General features: G+C 36.8%; 1 protein-coding gene across 5 annotated transcripts in view; it reads right to left on the reverse strand.

Moving 5' to 3' along the window:
- Positions 1 to 23,592, reverse strand: part of CEP112 (centrosomal protein 112) — a 542,833-nt gene that overhangs the window by 194,168 nt on the left and 325,073 nt on the right. For all 5 annotated transcript variants that reach the window (XM_025362280.1, XM_025362276.1, XM_025362279.1 and 2 more), the window contains one exon: positions 17,976 to 18,206. In XM_025362280.1, coding sequence (XP_025218065.1) covers positions 17,976 to 18,206 — 231 coding nt within the window. The remainder of the gene's footprint in view (positions 1 to 17,975; positions 18,207 to 23,592) is intronic.

Genomic DNA, 23,592 nt, shown 5'->3' on the forward strand with positions numbered 1-23,592 from the left:
TACCACTGAGCCCACAGAAATAAAAATAACCATCAGAAACTCCTATGAACACCCCTATGCATACAAACTAGAACACCTAGAAGAGATGAATCAATTCCTGGACACATACATCCTGCCAAGACTGAACCAGGAAGAAATTTATTTCATGAACAGACCAATAACAAACTCCAAAATCGAATCAGTAATAAATAGCCTAACAAACAAAAAAACTCCAGGACCTGATGGATTGACAGCCAAATTCTACCAGATAAACAAAGAAGAGCTGCTACCATTCCTACTGAAACTATTCCAAAAAAATTGAGGAGGAGGGACTCCTCCCCAACTCATTCTATGAGGCCAGCACCATCCTGATACCAAAACCTGGAACAGACAAAAAAAAAAAAAGAAAAGAAAACTTCAGGCCAATACACTTGATGAACATTGTTGCAAAAATACTCAACAAAATACTGGCAAACTGAATCCAGCAGCACATCAAAAAGCTAATCCACCATGATCAAGTAGACTTCATCCCCAGAATGCAAGGTTAGTTCAACATATACAAATCAATGAATGTGATTCATCACATAAACAGAACTAAAGACAAAAACCACATGATTATCTCAGTAGATGCAAAAAAAAGGCTTGCAGTAAAATTCAACACCCCTTCATGTTAAAAACTCTAAATAAACCAGGCATTAAAGGAATATACCTCAAAATAATAAGAGCCATCTCTAACAAACCTACCACCATTATGCTGAATGGGAAAAGCTGGAAGCATTTCCCTTGAAAACCAAAAAAAGACAAGAATTCCCTTTCACCACTCCTATTCACCATAGTATTGGAAGTCCTAGCCAGAGCAATCAGGCAAGAGACAGAAATAAAGGACATCCAAATAAGAAAAGCAAAAGTCACACTTTCTGTTTGCAGATGTGATTCTATATCTAGAAAACCCTATAGTTTCAGCCCCAAAGCTCCTTCAGCTGATAAAAAACTTCAGCAAAGTTTTAGGATGCAAAATCAATGTGCAAAAATCACTAGTATTCCTATACACCAACAACAGTCAAGCCAAGAGCAAACCAGAAAGCAATCCATTCACAATTGCCACAAAAAGAATAAAATACATAATATACCTAGGAATACAGCTAACCATGGAGGTGAAAAGTCTCTACAATGAGAATTACAAAACACTGCTCAAAGAAATCAGAGAAGACACAAACAAATGGAAAAACATCCCATGCTCATGGACTGGAAGAATCAATCATTAAAATGGCCAAAGCAATTTATAGATTCAACGCTATACCTACCAAACTGCCAATGACATTTTTCACACAATTAGAAAAAACTATTTCAAAATTCATATGAAGCCAAATAGAGCCTGAATAGCCCAAGCAATCCTAAGTAAAGAGAACAAAACTGGAAGAATCACCTTACTCAACTTCAAAGTATACTACAGAGCTATATTAACCAAAACAGCCTGGTACTGGTACAAAAACAGACACATAGACCAATGAAACAGTATAGAAAGCCCAGAAATAAGGCTACACATTTACAACCACTTGATCTTTGATAAAGATGACAAAAATAAGCAACAGGGAAAAGACTCCCTATTCAATGAATGGTGTTGGGATAACTGGCTAGCTGTATGCATAAGACTGAAGCTGAATCCCTTCCTTACACTATAAACAAAAATCAACTCAAGAATAATTAAAGACTTAAATGTAAAAACTAAAACTATAAAAATGCTGGAAGACAATCTAAGCAATACCATCCTGGACATAGGAACAGGCAAAGATTTCATGACAAAGACACCAAAAGCAATCACAACAAAAACAAAAGTTGACAAGTGGGCTCTAATGAAATGTAAGAGCTTCTGCACAGCAAAAGAAACTATCAACAGAGTAAACACACAACCTACAGAATGGGAAAAAATATTTGCAAACTATGCATCTGACAAAGGTCTAATATCCAGCATCTATAAGGAACATAAACAAATTTACAAGAGAAAAACAAACAATCCCATTAAAAAGTGGGAAAGGACATAGACAGACACTTCTCAAAAGAAGACATACATGTGGCCAACAAGTATAGGAAAAAAAGCTCAATATCACTGATCATTAGAAAAGTGTAAATTAAAACAACAATGAGATACCACCTCACACCAATCAGAATGGCTATTAGTAAAAAGTCAAAAAATGACAGATGCTGGCAAGGGTGTGGAGAAAATGGAACACTTATACACTATCAGTGGGAGTGTAAGTTAGTTCAACCACTGTGGAAAGCAGTATGGTCATTCCTCAAAGAGCTGAAAACAGAACTACCATTCAACCCAGAAAACCCATTACCAGGTGTATACCCAGAGGAATATAAATCATTCTACCATAAAGACACATGTACATGAATGTTCACTGCAGCACTATTCACAATAGCAAAGACATGGATCACCTAAATGTTCATCAATGACAAACTGGATAAAGACAATGAGGTACATATATACCATGGAATACTATGCAGCCATAAAAATATGAGATCATGTCTTTTATGGGAACATGGATGGAGCTGGAGTATATTATCCTTAGAAAACTAACAGGAACAGAAAACCAAAGACCACATGTTCTCACTTGTAAGTAGTGGCTAAATGATGTTACCAATGCAACAAACCTTCACATGTACCCCCAAACCTAAAATAAAATTTAAAAAAAGACTTACGAGACATCATCAAGTAAATGAATCTCCACATGACAGAAATTCCCAAGACAGAAAAAGGTCCACAAAGCATATTTAAAAAAAATAATGACTGAAAATTTCCCAAATCCCAAGAAAAATTATACCATCCAGGCACAGGAAGAAGTAATCAATCAAATTTAACCAAAAGGGGAAATCCCCAAGGCACACAATAATCAAATTAGTAAAAATGAAAGACAAAAAAAGAATACTCAAAGAAGCAAGAGAAAAGACACATATCATATTCACTGGAGCCCCAGTATGGATTTCAATGGATTTCTCGACAAAAATCTGAAGGCCAGAAGAGAGTAGGATACTATATTCCAAATTTGGGGGTTGGGTGGGGAAAAGGAGAGACTGGCAACTAAGAATACATACCCAACTTAGCTATTCTTCAGAAATGAAGGAGAGATAAAGATTTTCCCAGACAAATCAAAGCTGGGGTTATTCATCAACACCAGACCTGTCTTACACAAAATGCTAAAGGGAGTTTTTCAATCTGCAAGAAAGAAATGAATACTAACATGTAACAAGAAAACATCTAAAGACATTAAACTGACTTGGAAAAACAAGAAAACAGACACATTCAGAATAGTCTAATACTGGAATAGAAGCAATTAAACCACTTATGTCTTGAGCGTGCAGACTAAAACACAAAACTATTTTAAAATAATAACTACAATAATTGGCTAAGAGACAGGCAATATAAGAAGATGTAAATTGAAGCATCAAAGAGTGAAAATGTGGTGAAGAGGATGGTGTTAAAGTGTAGTGGGTTTTTTTTGTTATTTTTCTTTTGGTTGTGTTCAAAGTTAAGTCACTATCAGTTTAAAATAACCTCTTATAACTAAAAGATACTTTTTGTAAGCCTCATGGTGGCCACAAAGCAAAATAAATACACTAAAAATAGCACAGAATCAATAGATACACTACAAATAGCATAGAATCAAAACATACTAACAAAGAAAATCACTTAACCACAAAGGAAGACAGTAAAGAAGGAAGAAAGGATTTACAAAACAATCAGAACACAAGTAAGAAAATGGCAGCAGTAAACTCTTCCCTACCAAAAACTTTGAATGCAAATGGGTTAAATTCTCCAATTAAAAGACAAAGAATGGTTAAATGGATTTAAAAGAAAACAAGATTCAACAATATGCTGTCTTCAAGAAACTCACTTCACCTATAAAGACACACACAGACTGAAAGTAAAGAGATAGAAAAGGATATCTCATGCAAATGGAAACCATAAAAGAGCAGGAATAGTTACACTTAGATTACATTGACTTTAAATAAAGAACTGTAAAAAGAGAGACAAAGAATGCTATATAACAAAGAAATCAATACAGAAAGATAATATAATAATTGTAAATATACCTGCACCCAACACTATAGCACCCATACATAAAAAACAAAAATTAACAGACCAAAAGGGAGAGACTGACTGCAATACAATAATAGTAGTAGACTTCAACATTCCACTTTCAGAATGGACACATGATCCAGACAGAAAATCAGCAAAGAAATATTCGAGGTAAACTGTCCTCTAGACCAAATGGACCTAACAGACATTTACAGAATTTTCTGTGCAGACATTTACAGAACATTTCCTCAACATGGAATAGTCTCCAGGACAGACCAAATATTAGGTCACAAAACAAGTCTTAACAAATTTTTAAAAATCAAAATCATATCAAGTATCTTTTCTGATCACAATAGAATAAAACTAGCAATTAATAACAGATAGAATGTTGGAAACTGTATAAATTCATGGATATCAAACAGCAGACCCCTTGATAAGAAATGGATCAATGAAGAAATTCAAAGAGAAATGTTAAAATTTATTGAGACAAATGAAAATAAAAATACAACACATTAAAACCTATAAGATGCAGGAAAATCAGTTCAAAGAGGAAAGTTTATAACAATAAATGTCTACATCAGAAAAGCAGAAAGATATCAAATAAACAATCTAACACTACACTTCTAGGAAATATAAAAGGTAGAACAAACCAAACCCCAGATTTGTAGAAGAAATGAAATTATAGATTAGAACAAAAATAACTGAAATTGAAACCAAAAAAAGAAAAGTCAACAAAAAGTTGTTTTTAAAAAAGATAAGCAAAACTGACAAACCTTTAGCTAGACTAAATAAGAAAAAAGAGAAGAGACCCAAATAAATAAAACCAGAGATAAAAAGGAGACACTAAAATTGACACCACACAAATACAAAGGATCAGTAGAGTCTATTATAAACATCTACACACCAACAAAATGTAATGCCTATTAACAGAAGAAATGGATAAACTTCTGAGAACATGCAACATACCAAAATTCAACTATGAAGAAATAGAAGAACAGAACAGACCAGTAATGCATAATGAGATTGAAGCAGTAATAAAATCTTTCATCAAAGAAAAACCCAGGACCTTAGAGCTTTACTGCTGAATTCCACCAAACATTTGAAAAAGAACTAATATCAATTCTACTCAAAGTCAATAAAAAAAGGAAGAGGAGAGAATACTTCCAAACTTATTCTACAAGGCCAGCATTAACCTGATACTAAAACCCGAGAAGGACACACACATACACACACACAAAGAAAACTAGAAGTTAATATCCCTCATGAACATAGATGTAAAAATCCTCAGGAGCATACTAGCAAACTGAATTCAGCAACACATTAAAAAGATCATTCATCATGACCAAGTGGGATTTATCCTGGGGATGCAAGGATGATTCAACATAAATACATCAATAATACACCACATTAATGAAACCAAGAACAAAAACCATATGGTCACTTCAATAGATGCTGAAAAATCATTCAATAAAATTCAACATCCCTTTATGATTAAAAAAAAAAAAACCTCTCAAAAAACTGTGTATAGTAGAAACACTTCTCAAAACAGTAAAGGCCATATAGGACAAACCCAGAGCTAACATCATAGTGAAAAGGGAAAAATTAAAAGTCTTTCCTTTAAAATCTGAAATAAAACAAGGATGCTCACTTTCACCATTTCTATTCAACATAGATAGTATTGGGAGTCCTAGTCAGAGCGATTAGGCAAGAGAAAAAAATAAGGGGCATCCAAATTAGAAAGGAAGAAGTCAAATTATCCTTATTCACAGACAACATGATCCCATATTAAGAAAAACCTAAAGACTCCACCAAAATAATGTTAGAACCAACAAACAAATTCAGTAAGGTTGCAGGACATAAAATCAACATGCAAAAATCAGTAGCAATTCTATATACCAACAGTGAACAATCATGAAAAAAAATCAAGAAAGCAATCCTATTTACAGCACTATAAAAAAACTAGGAATACGTTTAACCAAAAGTAGTAAAAGTTTCTACACTGAAAACTTAAAACACTGATCAAAGAAATTAAAGAGAACACAAAAATGGAAAGATACTCCATGCTCATGGATTGGAAGAATTACCAATGATAAAATGCCCACACTACCCATAAAAATCTACAGATTGATTGCAATCTGTATCAAAATACCAATGAGATTCTTCAGAGAAATACAAAAAACAATTCTAAAATTTGTATGGAACCACAAAAGACCCCAAATAGCCATAGTGATCTTGTGCAAAAATTATAAAGCTGGAGGAATTGCACTATCAGGCTTCAAAATATACTGCAAAGCTATCAAAACCAAAACAGCATGGTAATGGTAGAGAAATATACACATTGACCAATGGAACACAACAGAGAACTCAACACACCTTTACAGCTAACTCATTTTTGACAAAGGTGCCAAGAACATATTTTGGAGAAAGGACAGTCCCTTCATAAACAGTACTGGGAAAATTGGATATCCTTATGTAGAAGAATGAAACCAGGTCCCTATCTCTCACCATATAAAAAAATCAAGTCAAAATGGATTAAAGACTTAAATGTACGACCTAAGAGTATGAGACTACTTGAAGAAAATATTGGTCTAGGCAAAGATTTTTTTTTTTTTTTGTAAGACTTCAAAAGCACAAGCAACCAAAGCAAAAGCAGAAAAATGGGATTATATCAAGGTAAAAATCTTGAAAAATATTGAAGTAAATATACATTAGTACTGACTTTCTGCACAGCAAAGAAAACGATCAAGAGTAAAAAGAAATCAGAGAACATATTGGCAACCTATCCATCTGACAACAGATTATATAAGGAACTCAACAGCAAAAAACAAATAATCCAATTTAAAAATTGGCAAATGATCTGAACAGATATTTTTCAAAAGAAGACATACAAATTGCCAACAGGGCATGTGAAAAAAATGCTCCATATCACTAATCATCAGAGACATGTAAACCAAAGCAACAATGAGAGGATTATCTCATCCACTTAAAATTGCTATTATCAAAAAGACAAAAAACAAATGCTTATGCGGATGTGGAGAAAGGGGAACACTAATACACTGTTTGTGGGAATACAAATTAGTATAGTCACTATGGAAAACAGCATAAAGGTTCCTCAAAAAACTACAATTAGTTCTAGCATATAACCCAGCAATTCCACTGCTGAATATATACCCAAAAGAAAGGAAATTAGTATACCAAAGCGAGATCTGCACTCCCATGTTTATTGCAGCATTATTCACAATACCAAAGATATGGAAACAACATAAGTGTACATCAGCAAAGGGGTGGATAAAGAAAATGTGCGATATATACACAACAGAGTATTAGCTATAAAAAGAATGAAATTCTGTCATTTTCAGCAACATGGATAGAATTAGATGTCATGTTAAGTGAAATAAGCCAGGCACAGAAAGACAAATATTGCATGTTCTCATTCATATGTGGGAGCTAAAAAAGTGGATCTCATGAAGGTGAGAGGAGAATGATAGTTACCAGAGGCTGGGAAGGGTAAAGAGGAGAAGGCATAAAGAGAGGTTGGTTAATGAATACAAAAATACAGTTAAACGTAAGGAAGAAGTTCTAGTGTTCGATAGCACAGTGGGGTGACTATAGTTAATAATTTATTGTACATTTCAAAATAGCTAGAAAAAAGATTTGAAATCTTCTTAACACAAAGAAATGATAAATGTTTGCGGTGTTGGATATCCTAATTACTCTGATTTGATCACAACACATTGCAAGAATGTATAAAAATCTCACATATATCTGATAAATATGTACAATTCTTACATATCAATATAAATGTTTAAAGGTTTGCATAATTATCAGCACTAATCTTAAACAAACATACACACAACAAAAAACAAACCAAAAAAAAATCTCCTCAGACCTAAACTGTATGTGCATGTACGTGTACACACACACACACACACACACACACACACACACACACGAGACTTAGGGCACAAATATCTGCTTATTTTACTCACTCCCACTTCTCTCCATTTAAATATAAAACTTTGACGATAGCAAATAAGCTCTTCTACTTTCAATAACTTCCCAAGTCGAGTCACTATCTTTTGCTGTATTGACCTAAGGCATTTTCATTTATTCTAAATAGAAATTTTTTCATCACAGGGCATCCCAAAAGACAAAACCAAACACCTCTGAGGAATACAGAACTCCAATTTTTAATGCTTCTATTAGAATACTAAAAATGAGGCTACAGAAGAACAGAGGAGGATTAATCTTGTAATTTTTAAATGCCTACTTTAAACCAATTCATTTATAATTCTAGGTTTTATTTTCAAATAACCTTAACATAAAATATACTCTCTTTTAATTTTCTCCAAGTAAAACATAGTTTGCTAGCTTCAGATAACTAGACTTTGAAGTTAAGCTATTGATTTGCTCTCCTGGATTGCCAGAAAATAAAGTGCTCTTTAATGTGCAGCAGAAGGCAGAGGGAGAAAGGGGGAAAACTTCGTTGGGAAACTGAAAGCCATTCATAAGGCAGCAGTCTATTTCTATCCACATCCATGACTCCACATGACATTGAGCTTTGTAGTCCCTCTCAGATAAGGATGATAGACCTTTGAACATGTAAATATTCAAGCATTAATGATGATAGGTACCCCTGCTTTTTTTGTTAATAAACAAATGATCCAGATATTATTCTAATATTTGTTTAGTGGACTTACTGTGATACGAGTGCCTCACATACAAATGACATAAAGTAGGAGAGCTGGGGCTCATGTACAAAAGGGTCTAAGGAACATCAATTTCTTCTTGTTACATAGGAGATACATAAATATGTTTAAAATATTTGATTTGGCTTGATTTGTGTATTTTGTCAAAATAACAACAAAAGTCTTAGTTTTTCTTTTTAATCATGCCAATTATTATTTTTTAAGGCTTTTGGCTATTTAATTTTTTATTTCTTTAAATACTTATCCTACAATAGTACTCCAAACCTCAGCATCACACACTATATCCATGTAACAAACCTGCACATGTACCCCCAAATCTAAAATGAAAGTTGAAATAAAAAAATTATCCTATAAAAAGGCTTAGTTTTTGTATAAGACAAGATTATAACCCCTGTCATATTCAAGAAAGCTTTACAATTTAGGTCATTCAAAAGTATATTAATATAAACCTTAATATAAATGAACATCAACTCATCACATTCAAATTATGTACACATCCTAAGTCTTCCAAGTTATTTGTGTATTTTTTTACTTGGTAAATTAAATTATTGTTATATTTAGAGGTGCCATTATCTATTATACCAGGCTATAGCTTATATATCCAGAGGAAAATGCCGACTTTAAGTTCACCAATATTTACGGAACATAATAAAAAATATACAGGATATTGTTGGCCAATCAATTTTATAATTCTAACCTGAGGATAACATTTAATTTAAAGTTTAAGGATATAAAACTCCACATTTTTCAGCAAAGGAAAAAGTCATGGAAAAGATGAAAGTAAAAAGAACAAAATTGAGGTTGGAAATCCATCTTAAGCCGAAATGACAATGTCTTCATAAGTTAATATTAATCCTTTAATTATAAATTTTAAAGGTTTAAGTAGTTTCTATGGCCTTAACTTCGAATAATTACGCCATATGGAGCTTTTCTTAAATTTGAAAAAGATGCTGAATTGTTGCTCAAAGCCTTTTCATGACTTCAGGCTGGCAGAATTCCAGTATAATCCTTCAGACACCACTTAAAATTAGAGACCAGGAACCCAAGCTGGTAAATGCTATGTCAAAATGCTAACAGCTTTTTACTGAGTAGAGTACGTTGTAGAAAACGTTTGATGTGTTGGTATATTTATAAATATCAAAACATGAAGCTGAAAACAACTATTTATAGTGGAGAATTTACAAAGGGAAAGATGAACAGATTAGACTAAATTTAAATAAAATGTTTGTGTATCATAAAATTAAATCATAAAAGGCAAATGCCAAAGACATTTGCCACAAAGATAAGGGTCTTATCATTCTAAATATAAAAGGAGCTTAGTAGATGAGCTGATGAGAAAAACAGTAGGACCCTAAAAGAAGAAAAACTGGCAAAAGACATGAACAGGCAATTTCCAGAAAATGAAATATAAATAAGTAACAGGTAAATCCACTGTAAATGTTCAATCTCTCACACTTAAAAATACAAATTAAAACAACTGTTGTTCACAAACATGTACTACAAATTAGGTAAAACTACTAAGAAATCTATAGACTAAGTAGATACTCTACTGAAGTAAATATACATTAGTATAAACTTTCTGAAATGCAATTTGACCTGTTAATTCTACTAGGATTTCAACCTAAAAAAATTGAAATTGAAAATGTTAACAGAAGTTTATGTATAATGATGACAATCTCCACATTAAACAATTTTAAAAAAATCTAAATGTTTGGCTGGGTGCAGTGGCTCACGCCTATAATCACAGCACTTTTAGGAGGTCAAGGTGGGCGGATCACCTGAGGTCAGGAGTTCGAGACCACCCTGGCCAACATGGTGAAACCTTGTCCCTACTAAAGATACAAAAATTAGCTGGATGTGGTGGTGCGTGCCTGTAGTCCCAGTTACTCAGGAGGCTGAGGCAGGAGAATCATTTGAACCCACAAGCCAGAGGCTGCAGTGAGCTGGGATCAGGCCACTGCACTCCATCGTGGACAACAGAGCAAGACTCTATCTCAACAAACAAACAAACAAACCCCCACAAAACTAAATGTTCCAAAATAAAGAAATAACACAATTAATTATATCTGGCTGGGCGCAGTGGCTCACGCCTGTAATCCCAGCACTTGAGGAGGTTGAGACAGGCGGATCACGAGGTCAGGAGATCAAGACCATCCTGGCCAACATGATAAAACCCTGTCTCTACTAAAATACAAAAAATTAGCCAGGCATGGTGGCACGTGCCTGTAGTCCCAGCTACTAGGAAGGCTGAGGCAGGGGACTCACTTGAACCCGAGAGGCAGAGGTTGCAGTGAGCCAAGATTGCACCACTGCACTCCAGCCTGGCGACAGAGCAAGACTCCGTCTCAAAAAAAAATTATGTTATACCAAAGACCGGATGAGGTGGCTCACGCCTGTCATCCCAGAACTTTGGAAGGCCAAGGCGGGGTGGATCACTTGAGGTCAGGAGTTCAAGGCCAGCCTGATCAACATGGAGAAAACCTGTCTCTACTAAAATACAAAATTAGCCAGGCATGGTGGCGCATGCCTCTAATCCCAGCTACTCGGGAGGCTGAGGCAGGAAAATCACTTGAACCTGGGAGGTGGAGGAGGTTGTGGTGAGCCGAGATTGCGCCATTGCACTCCAGCCTGGGCAACAAGAGCGAAAGTCCGTCTCAAAAACAAAACAAAAAACAAAAAAAAAACCCACACATATATATACACATATATATATATATATAGAGAGAGAGTTATATCCATGAAACAGGATATCATGAAACAATGAAAACAATATTTTCAAAGAATTTCAAATGACATTGGAATATTCTTAGTATAATACTTTAAAAAGCAAGAGATTGAATTGTTTAATTAGTATGCTCTTGGGCAGCTAAGTTAGTATGGCTATTTTACATATACATTAAATTATTACTATTATAGCTGGATGGTGGTAGGAACAGGGAATTTTACACCTTTCTCCACCTTCCCTATTTTCTAAAATATCCTCTATTTCAAGGAAGGTTATTTTTAAAATAGCTGAATAAGTTTCTAAAATAATGCTCCAATTTAGATACCAAAGTTTTAATCAATCTTCTGCAAATTACCCACTATCATCACTTAGTAATGTTCTTTAATTTTTCAAAAGTTCATATTTTATGGGCTTTGTTTCAATTCAGTTTGAAAAGATTTTAAAAGGCCACAAAAAAAGCTTTCACTTTGCAAATGTCAATCCTTTACTCTCTTGGATTCTGTATTGGAAGCATTTTGACCTTGTGGAGATATTTCATGTTTCTCTTAACTCAAAATCATTGAAGATATCATCTGGGTCTAAATTGCTGCTGACAGAAACTCAGGTAGGATCTGGACTTAGGAATTTTTTTATAACCTTAACACTGTAAGCACTACTGAAACAACACAGACCCATATAGAATGTTACATTGAGATTATTTATTATTCTGGTGTTACTGTCCTCTCCTCTTTGAACCTCAATTTTATACTCAATGAGAGAAAATGAACTTCTAAACCTCTGAATTCTTGACTGGGTTTTAAACTGCTGGCAAATATTTTAAATTTCATATTTATTTAAACACGATAAAAACATCAAACTTTTAAAAAGATATAGTGAAAAGAGTTCAAGTAACTGGCAGAATGACACAACAGACTCACAACAGAATTAGCAGCTTGTTAGTTTTAATTCAAACTCTTACAGTAAAAACTCAAATTTTAAAAACTTTATGTAGAAAAATTCAAACTATGTCTGAATAAAGATTAATGCTGTGTTTTCTACTTATTAAGTGATATGAAGGAAATCAAAACACTAAAATAACATATAAATGAGTATTTGAATACAAGGATGTATCATACCCTACCTAAAGTATTTATAATGAGTTGAAATCAAATGTGGATAAATCAGTAACAGTTTATTCACATGACCAGGCACAGAGGCTATTCTTGAATTTCTCCATAGATTATCATTCTTGTTGTTTTTTTCTTTTTGAGACGGAGTCTCGCTCTGTTGCCCAGGCTAGAGTTCAGTTCAGTGGTGATCTCAGCTCACTGTCAGCTCCGCTTCCCAGGTTCACGCCATTCTCCTGCCTCAGCCTCCCAAGTAGCTGGAACTACAGGCGCCCACCACCACACCCGGCTAATTTTTTGTATTTTTTAGTAGAGACGGGGTTTCACCGTGTTAGCCGGGATGGTCTCGATCTCCTGATCTCGTGATCCGTCTGCCTCAATTATCATTCTTTTATTCACTCACTTAACATTTAATGAGTGCTTACTTTGTGTAAGGCACCATGAAAGCTCCTGGGGCATTAGAAACAAATATTTCCTGCTTTCAGGGAATTCAGAGTCCAGGTCTTCACTGCATTTGGAAATGCTAAACTCCTTTGACTATTTATGTAAAAATATCAATCAATTGGAAATACAAATTACTGTTGATGTGAGCACAGCATTTAGATTTCATCACATGGACTCTGAGGTTGGTGAAGTCCACCAACTGGGCAAAAACTGAACTCATCGCACTAAACACCATCCCATGTAAAAGAGAGTCTTCCCTTTCCCCAGACTCTCCCTTTTTGTCAACAAGTCCTTCCATTCTGGTTCATCTCAGTACCTCCATCCATGTCAGCTAAAAGTACCGTCCTTAAACCTCCTTTCTACCTTCTGGGATCCCCTGTGTTCTCACTTCAATCCAGGAGCATTCCATTCTTCCAGATACAGGATACCCATGCTCCCTCCTCTACCTGTAGAACGCCAGTTCTATAGGAACAAATTCCCTTACATCTTCTTCCTTTCCAAGGCATTCCACTGTTCCGCTGGAAGCCTGTTTCGCTTTTCTTGAAACTCTTCACCTAAGCAGATTATTCTGATTCTTTACTAAGAATACAGATGCTATTAGCTACAAGGTCTTTTCAAGACTTGTCAGAGAGCTTCTCTATATCTTTACCAATCTTTGTCTTCCTTCCTCCCTTGGTGAAGGTCATGCCTCCTGTCACTCATTCACGTAATACATACCCGAAGGGCACCTGCCCCAAGCTGGGTTTTCTAGGCACTGGCGGTATAGAAGTAAACAAGCTCAACAAGGTCCTGCTAACAGAGCTTATGTTCTAGTGGGTGGGAGGAAATAAACAAGCGAACAAATAAAAGGATGATTTCAGGTAATGCTATGAGCTATGAAGACAACGCGACAAAAATAGGTGGCATAGGTAGGCTAGACTTTGGATGAAAAGGTCAGGGAAGGATGCTCTGAGGAGTGTAGAATGATGACAAGGAGGTTGGCCATTGAAAAAATCATGTGGAGAAGTATTCTGGCAGAGGATGACAGCAGCTGCCAAGACCTGGAGGCAGGGGAGAGTGTTGCACATTCTGGGAAAAGACAAATGGACCCTTGCAGCCTTGTAGCCATGGGCCGAGGTGGGCCTGTGCTGGGTCTGTGCTGGGGATGCCATTCCCACCTGCATCACCTCACAGATCACAAGCCATCCATGATCTCTGATTCTTCACATCATTAAGCTGTTCCTCTCCATTAGTCCCTTCGTATGTACTGCAAAATGCTCAACACATGTTCAGCCCGCAAATATATTCTCTTTCACTCTTGCTGCTCTTTGGAATTGCATCTGCCTTTCAGCATCATATTTTCCCAAACAACAGAATGTTCCCTCACTTCCACTCTCAGACTTATCTTTTGTAACCCTGTTTCTGGGCACATGATCATTTTCAGCGCACTGTCCAAGATCATCAATGACTTCGTGGTTTCACATCCAGTGACCTTCCTTCAACCCCCATCCTTCCTGAGTTTAGGTCACATTCTTGACAATCCCCCTTTCCAAATAGTCTTTTCCTCTATTTCCATAAAAATGCATTCTTCTCATGTCCCTTCTACCTTCGTGACCCTTCTTTGACTGTTTCCTCCCAGACCTCTCAAACGGAGTTGTACCTGAAGTTCTTCCTTCACAGTTGCCCTCGCTCTCCCTCCCTCCCCCTCCTCTTTCCCCCTTGCTTTAACAGCCCCACTCACTCGCAAGGCCACAGGCCGGGCCTTCTCTGTGGGTGATACCCACAGCTGTTTGTCTCCAGTCCTGCCTGCTCTTGGGATATCCAGAAGCATTCTGTCAACAGCAAGGGAAAGTGGAGTGTCACTTCAAACTCCACATGTTCTTAACTCAGTTCAGCTTCCTCCTCCTGCAACCAGAAACTTCTACATTCCTGATCGATTTATATTTAACCAGCCTAATCAGTGCTATCTCTATGATGATTTTCAAACGTCCCCTTTGTCCCCTTGCTACTGCCAACACTCTCACTGCCTTCTCATGCACGTCTACTGTGCCCTCGAGGACCTCCTACCTAGATTAATCCAGTCCTTGTCACCTCCTGCTGTTGCTACCACACCTTGCCAACACCAAGAGGATGATGTTCCTAATAATCACTGGAATCTTGACACTTCATTTCCCCAAAACCTTTAGCAGCTCCTCATTGTTTACCCAAATGAAGCAAAAACGCTTATCACAGCTTTAGAGACTTTCGATGATCCGAAGCTATCTCAGCTTGGTCGCTAGCTCTCCCCTTGATCAACCTCTATGTCACGGAAACGGTTTTGTTTGCTCTTGCTTTCCTTACTCTTTTAACTTAGAATGCCACTCAACATATCTACTAGTTAAAATCCTACTTATGTTACTTACGTCTCATTCAAATGACATCTCTCCCAATTAATTTTCCCTGATTTCCTCAGCAGAATATGATTTTCCCTATAGTCACACTGTCTTGCATTCTAGTTATCTGCATAGTGTACTTGCAGTATTTTTCTTGCAGTCACTATTATTTTATCTATTTGAGGACAGTGGCCCGCTCCCCCATTTTTTATATACCCACAGTGCCTGGGATAATGCCTTTCTGGGATATAAAAATTCAGGTTTCTAATATTAATTTTTAAATTATCTTTACCCTGTAAATTAGTTAGCATCATGTATAAACCTACGTTTGACAAAGTTCATCTCCTATTAAAAAGAGGCATTTGGAATGTGAATATATAATGCAAGAAAATTAAGGCCTAAATTGGATGTGTTATATGTCTGAGTTTGGCATATCCAATTTTCTTAAATCAAGGTGCACAGGTATCTGTGCCATTTAAGAACATTTACTTAGAAATACTTTGAACTGCTAGAAGAGTCGACTGAAGCCAAGGTGAGGTGTGTGTAAGAGTTAACAGAAAAGATAAGTGGCAACACCACTTTCTTTCCATCAGTCTCTCACTTTCCATCAGTCTCTCTTTTATCTGCTATTGTCGAAGTCTGAGACTATACCATATAAGAATATTTCCTGGCCGGGTGCGCTGGCTCATGCCTGTAATCCCAGCACCTTGGGAGGTCAAGGTGGGTGGATTGCCCAAAGTCAGGAGTTTGAGACCATCTTGGCCAACATGGTGAAACCCCATCTCTACTAAAAATACAAAAATCAGCCAGACGTGATGGCGGGTGCCTGAAATCCCAGTTACTCAGGAGGCTGAGGCAGGAGAATGCTTGAACCAGCGTGGTGGAAGTTGCAGTGAGCCAAGATCATGCCACTGTACTCCAGCCTGGGTGACACAGTGAGACTTTGTCTCAAAAAAAAAATATTTCCCTAATTCCTGACCTGTATATTTTAGCATCGAGACATTATTATTTTATCTTGCTGTGAGGGAATTATCACTAACATCCACTTAGCCTGAACATGTCCTGAGTGGCCCAACCTATTGGTCTTGTAGTCTTCTTCCTTTCAGCAAAGAGGAACTCCATCTACCCACTGGCTTGGGAAAATAGCCTTGGTGCTGCCCGTGACTGCTCCACGCCACTCCCCATGCCCAGCATATCCCATGAAGCAACAGTGAATGCTGTCAGCTCTACCTACAGAACATATCCCAAATCTGATCAGGTTTTACTACCTTCACTGCTACTGGCTAGACCCAACCCTCTATTACCTTTCCTCTATATTTTTGCAACAGCATTTTAACCGGTCTCTCTACTTCCTCCTTTGCCATCAATTCAGTCTATTCTCAGCACAGCAGATGATGACATCCCATTCAAGTGTGAGTCAGATCATGTCACTCCCATGCTCAAAATCTGCCAAGCTCCCCTACTCAGAGAGTCAAAGCAAAGCCCTCTCACTGGCCTACGCAGACCTCCCTGACCTGGACCCATGCCCTCAGGTTCTTCTCTGGCCCCATCACTTTCCCTCTTCTTCTCAGTCATCATTTCCAGACACACCACTTCCCTGCTGTTCCCCCAAGAAGTCAGGCTCACTCCTGCCTATTTATAGTCCCTTTTCCTATTTATTTCTGGGTTCAGAGCTATGCTGTCAAGGGCCAAATCTGCTGAAATCTGACTTTCAAATGATTTAAGGTATAATAAAGCAAGTACCTTAGGATCTCAGTCTATGTAAAATCAATGAAGTAATGGCTAGTATGGTATTGCATACTCTTTAAAGGCTCAACACTATTTGAAGATAAAGAGGGATAGGTGGAAGGAAATTAAACAAAATTAGATGATTCTTAAGTTACCCTTTTCAAGTTTTTTATTCCCAAGATAAAGACTGGTCTTAAGAAATTCCAGAGGCAATTTTGGAAATAGCAATTAACATTTAGTACCTGAATAAAATAGTTATACTTTTTCTGAACATCAAAAGAAAGAATATTTGAGATTGTACCTTGAATATAAGTCTAATCAAAATGTTTAAACATTATATTGACATTTATTCCAATAATAAATAATTCTAAAATACTTTTCTTATTTCTACCAAAATATCAACCTGGGAAAATAAGTCATCATTTATGTGACACTGTTGCAAAAACACGGTAAAATCTAGAAAAGCTTATTAGACAACCGAGGGAAGATCTGAAACTTAGTCTCCATCTAGGAAAATTCAGGGATACAGCCTCAGTATTTCTAATCAAAATAATATTTGACAATATTATAATATCACTTTATTGCAATGTGTATTTAATTACTATGGAATAGGATATTCCATATAATCCCTTCCATGAAAGTCAAGGGAAAAGTTAGGAAATTCCCTAGATTATTTTACTGGTACTTAGACATAGGAGCAAGATACTTAAATTCCTCGATTGAAGAGTTTATACATTTAAAGAGCAATGCCATGTCTACTGCCTGTTGGAGATTAAATATAAGGGTGGTGGCAGTGGAGTTTCAACATGGGTTTCAACTGTCTATTAAAAAACCAGTCAAATATCTTACCTTTTCCAGTGTCATCTCTGTCTCAGCGGCATGAGTCTTTTTCAGCTCTATTTTCATCTTTTCTGATTCAGCCTTCAGTTTGTTGACAACAATCTCGTGTTCCCTTGTAGCCCTTTGCTTTTCCTCTTCACGAAGAAGACCAAGCTCTACCAGCTGCTGTTTCCGCTGTGAGTTCACATTGATCAGTTCTTCTCTCAACTTCTGAACCTGGGCCTCCATGTCGGCAATAACCTTGTTTTAAAACATGGAAAAATGGGCAGAGGATATGAATAGGGAAGTCACAAAAGAAGAACTAATGGGCAAAAGGCCAATAAATGAAATATAAACATATGGAATAGAAAGCTTAGATTGCATTCCATCCTTCCTTCTTTCCTTCCTTCCCTCCCTCTTTCCCTCTCCCTTTCTCCCTTCCCTTCCTTTCCCTTCCTTCCTTCCTTCTTCCCTTCCCTTTCCTTTTCCTTCCTTCCTTCCTTCCCTTTCCTTCCCTCCCTCCCTCCCTTCCTTCCCATTCTTTCCCTCTCTCCCTTCCTTTCCTTCCTTCCTTCCATCCTTCCCTTTCCTCTCTCCCTTCTCTTCCCTTTCCTTCCTTCCTTCCCTTCCCTCTCTCCCTTCCCTTCCCTCTCTCCCTTCCCTTTCCTTCCTTCCTTCCTTCCCTTTCCTTCCTTCCCTCCCTCCTCCTCCTTCCCTCCCTTCCTTCCTCTCTCCTTCCCTCCCTCCCTCCCTCCTCTACTTCCTTCATTCCATACTCCCATGTCATTCCTTCCCAGCTCAGAGGCAAATACCACCTGGAACATTTTACCATACATTTGGATCTTTAAACAACATATTGTTTAGTTTTACTTGTTTCTAATATCTATGTAAATGGAATATTATATGTATTTTTCTGAAACTTGCTTTTTCAAATATTCAACATCATCATGTTCCTGAAATTCATCCATTGTTCCCTATTGGATTTTTGCTTTTTATTGATTGATTTCTGCTTTTATTTTTATGTCCTTCTTCCTACTTTCCTAAGGTCTATTTTGTATTCCTTCTTCTAACTTCTTATTTTGGATACTTAACTCATTTATTTTTATCATTTTTTCTTTTCTGATTTATAAATGTAAGACTACAAATGTCTCTCTGACTATTGATTTAGTTCCATCTCTTTGGTTTAGATATGTGGTATTTTCATTATCGTTTAGTTCAAAATATTTTTTTAACTTCTATTATGATTTTTTTATTTGACTTACGAACCATTTAGAAGTATGTTTCTTAATTCCCAAGCATATGGGACATATTAGTTTCCCAGGGTTGCTATAACAAAGTAGCACAAACTAGATGGCTTAAAAGAACAGAATTTTATTCTTTCCTAGTTCTAGAGGCTAGAAGTCTTAAAATCAAGGTGTTGGCAGAGTTGGTTCCTTCTGGAAACTCTGAAGGAGAAGCTGTTCCATGCCTGTCTCCTAGCTTCTGGTATTTCCTGACAATCCTTACTGTGCCTTGGTGTGTAAATGGATCATTCCAGTCAGTGCCGTTGTCTTCAGATGGATTTGTTCTCTCTGAATGCCTGTGTCTCTGTGGTGCTGTTTTATAAGGGCCCACCTTAATCCAGCATCACCTAATTTTAACTTGATTACATCTGCAAAGATCCTATTTCTGGCTGGGCACAGTGACTCATGTCTGTAATCCCAGCACTTTGGGAGGCCAAGGCAGGTGGATCACAAAGTTAGGAGTTCAAGACCAGCCTGGCCAAGATGATGAAACCCTGTCTTCACTGAAAATGCAAAAATTAGCTGGGCGTGGTGGCGGGCACCTGTAATCCCAGCTGCTCGGGAGGCAGAGGCACAGAATTGCTTGAACCTGGGAGGTGGAGGTTGCAGTTAGCTGAAATCGCGCCACTGCACTCCAGCATGGGCGACAGAGCAAGACTCTGCCTCAAAATAAAAATAAAAATAAAAATAAAAATCCTATTTCCAGTTCTGTGTAGACAGGAAATTTTGAGGGGGACACCATTCAACTCAGGAAATGGACTTCAATGGTTATTGTTTTGTCATTCACTTTTAATTGCATCGTGGCCAAAGAATGTAGTCTATCTCCCATTAATTCTTTGCAAATTTTGAGAATGTTTGATGGCAAGTTAGGTAGCCAGTTTTTTAAAAGCTTCATGTATGATTACTAAGAAATGTGTATTCTGTATTTTCTAGTTTTCAGTGCTATATTCTATATATGTCCATCATGTCAAGCTTGTTACATTGTTGAAATCTTCTATCACTTACTTATTGCCACTAACACACTTGTCAGCAATGCAACATTTTCCAAAACACAATGATAAATGTTTCATTTCATGCCTGATGCAGCTTCAACAAGCACTGCATAAACCAACATTTCCTTGACTGGAAACCAGAAAGATAAAAAAGTGACAGGAATCCAAATGTCACATGATGATGCTGGGAATAAGAATACAAAGCTAAATGATGAGAAGTTGCTTTGGTCAAAATATCTACAAGAATTATTTCATTTTCAATATAAATATTATATTAATCCTATTTCTAATTTTAACAATTTTATGATTTCTACATGATAAATTATAATTGCTATAATTTTGAGTGTTTACTTTGCACCAGGCATCTTATACAGATTATTTTAATCTTTGTAACAACCCAGTATGATAGATATTAATATACAAAGTTTTTCCTTATTTTGGATAGTGTTCAGTATACATTAGCTCAACTATTAACCCTGTGGCCTCTCTACACTAGACTGGAAAGAACATCTAGGACAAAAACATTTATGTTAGAGGAAAGAAAACCTGAGCCTTCGAGGCTGGAGGTGATAGGATGTTCTGTTTTTGTCCGGCCTCTCTAAGAAAAGCTTACTTGGACTAGTCGCAAAGGAACGTGTAAGAGGACTTCACATAAAAGGCTGATCCTTATAAACCTGAAGTGGAAAAATTAGTCATTTTTTCTTCAGGAAATCTCTGCAATATTTTAACACTTATTTGTTTCTCTATTTCAAAGATTGATATCTATATATCCACAATCAGCTGTAGATCAATTGTCCATGAAAACAGTCTTTTACCTTTTGTTCTTTGTTTTATAATGATTCCTTTGAACCCAAGAGAAGAGATAGTCAATGCAATCAGATTCTGAAATAGGGGATACATCTTCTAAAAGCAGATAGACTTTAGCAGTGACAACAGTTATGTTTTTGGGAGGCAGAACATTTAAAAAAAAAAAAAAAGCTCAGGGATATCAACACGGCAGACAAGGATGGGCTGTTGGCTCCCTTCCCCAAAATCAATCCTGGAGAAAGCACAGGAATCATGAATCTGAGATACTAATGATTATAACAATAATAAGCATAACAAAAGCAAATTCTGAGAAGCTCCTGGGTGGAATAACAACAGTCCCAAACTGGAGAATATACTTGTGCAAAAGGGAAGGGGGTGCAGCCTGGGGAAGAAAGTAATAGAAAACTGCTGTAAGAAGGTGGGTTGCAGGAATGCTTTACTTTCTGCTTTTGTCTCTCTCTTTTGTTGCCAGGTAAAATCATATCTGTTCCATTACCACACTGGGAGCAAGAACTCAACGTGATGTTGACATCAGTCACTGAATACCAAGGAAAGCAAAGCCTTCCTTGGGTGAGGAATTGAAGAAAACAGGCGCAGACTTCTGTGAACTTCCTGGGAATTCCCCCTTCCATACCCTTCCCTCCAAATGCCCAGGACTAATGACTTAGTCATTAGACACTTATTTCTAGGAGCTTAGGTAAATTCCCGAGCAGCAGGTTTTCCTGATGAAGTAACTGTGAAAGGGAGTGGTACGGCAATGAAGGGCTCTGTCTTGGGGTTCATAATGTCCTCCTTCCATAAGCTCATCCAACAGGTCAGGGACTAAAGGTGGGCCTTGTGCTCTTTCCCAGTCAGGATAGCTGATAGTCCCAGGGGAAAATGGGCTCCCTGGCCAAAGTAAATAAACCTGAGAAGCAAAACTACTACCAAAAAGAGACAGCTAAATAACATATATTATCTGAAGCAGTATAATTGGAACAGATGAAACAAGAATTTTTTAAGTGCATAATAGGCCGGGTGTGTTGGCTTATGCCTGTAATCGCAGCACTTTGAGAGGCCAAGGCAGGTGGATTGCTTGAGCCTAGGAGTTCAAAACCAGCCTTGGCAATATAGTGAAGCTCCTTCTCTACAGATAATACAAAAATTAGTTAGGTGTGGTGGGGTGTGCCTGTAGTCCCAGCTACTCAGGATGCTGAGGAGAGAGGATCAGTTGAGCCCAGGAGGGTGCAGTGAACCATGAGCATACCCTGCACTCCAGCCTGGGTGACAGAAGGAGATCTTACCTCCAAAAAAAGTCCATAATAAACACACAAATAGTAACATATATACTTAATATACTGAAAAGTGTAATGGAAGAAGTTACAGACATGAAGCTGTAATTAATAAGTCATAAAAGAAGGAAAAAGTGAAAATGATAGGAAAAAGAGCAAGTTAGCTAGAGCCAAAGAATAGAACTGTGCATTGGAAGGATGGTAAGATTGAAGAACTCCCTTGGAGGCAGCAGAGAAAGATAATAATACAGAAAACGTAAAAGAAAAGCTAATATTTGTGGAGGACAGAGGAAGCGACAACATCTAAATAATGGAGTCTGAGAAAAATAGATATGGTAAGATTTTATCCAAGCTCAAGCTGATTTGAAAGTCTGCTTTTTATCATATACTGTATCATCTCAAAGTATTAAGAATTTCTCATAAAGAGTACATATTTATTGTACTTTATTAATTTGTTATTATGCATTTCTATCCCCCAATATTCACTATGGTTAGTACAAAGTTAACATCCAAAAGCCATAAGGCCATAATGTCTGTTTTCAATAATTAAAAACTACAGACATTTTTATAGATTTGGGAGCACAAGTGCAGTTTTGTTACTTGGGTATATTGCATAGTGGGAAAATCTGGGCTTTTAGCATAACCACCAACCAAATATTATACATTGTGACCATTAGGACAATTTTTTAAAATGAGGAAAAATGTTAGTTTTCCAAAAGCACTGAGACCATCCCAAATTGAATTTTAATCTCTGTCAATGTACATAAAAGTGTTTTATGTACCCATTTTTAATTTAATTCCCATTTATTAGCATATTTGTCACATTTAGTGGCTCCCTGGTATTTCATCCTTCCAGTCCAGGCATATCACAGAGATATTGTGGGTTTGGTTCCTGACCACCTCAATAAAGCAAATATTGCAGTGAAGTGAATATTGCAATGAAGCAAATATCTCAATGAAGCAAATATCTCAATAAAGTGAGTCACATAAATTGGTTGGTTTCCCAGTGCATATAAAAGTTATAGACTATTCAGGAGTGTCCAAAGGAGAGAACACAGTCGTGGGTTCTTAGTTTCTGTTTCTGGTTGGGCCAGTAGAGCGCCTTCCTCATCCCTCTTTTCTATTATCACTAGAGACAGAAACTTAAAAACCATGGCTTCTGGCTGCTAAAAGCCTAAAGCAAAACAAAACAGAACAACAACAACAAAATAAAGTGGGTTGGACAAGCTTGCAGTTTATTCAGTGAGCATTATGTCTAAAAAACAATGTGCATTTCTTCATTTAAAATACTTTA

Source organism: Theropithecus gelada, chromosome 16, assembly GCF_003255815.1.
Source record: "Theropithecus gelada isolate Dixy chromosome 16, Tgel_1.0, whole genome shotgun sequence".
NCBI classification, from domain to species: Eukaryota; Metazoa; Chordata; class Mammalia; order Primates; family Cercopithecidae; genus Theropithecus; species Theropithecus gelada.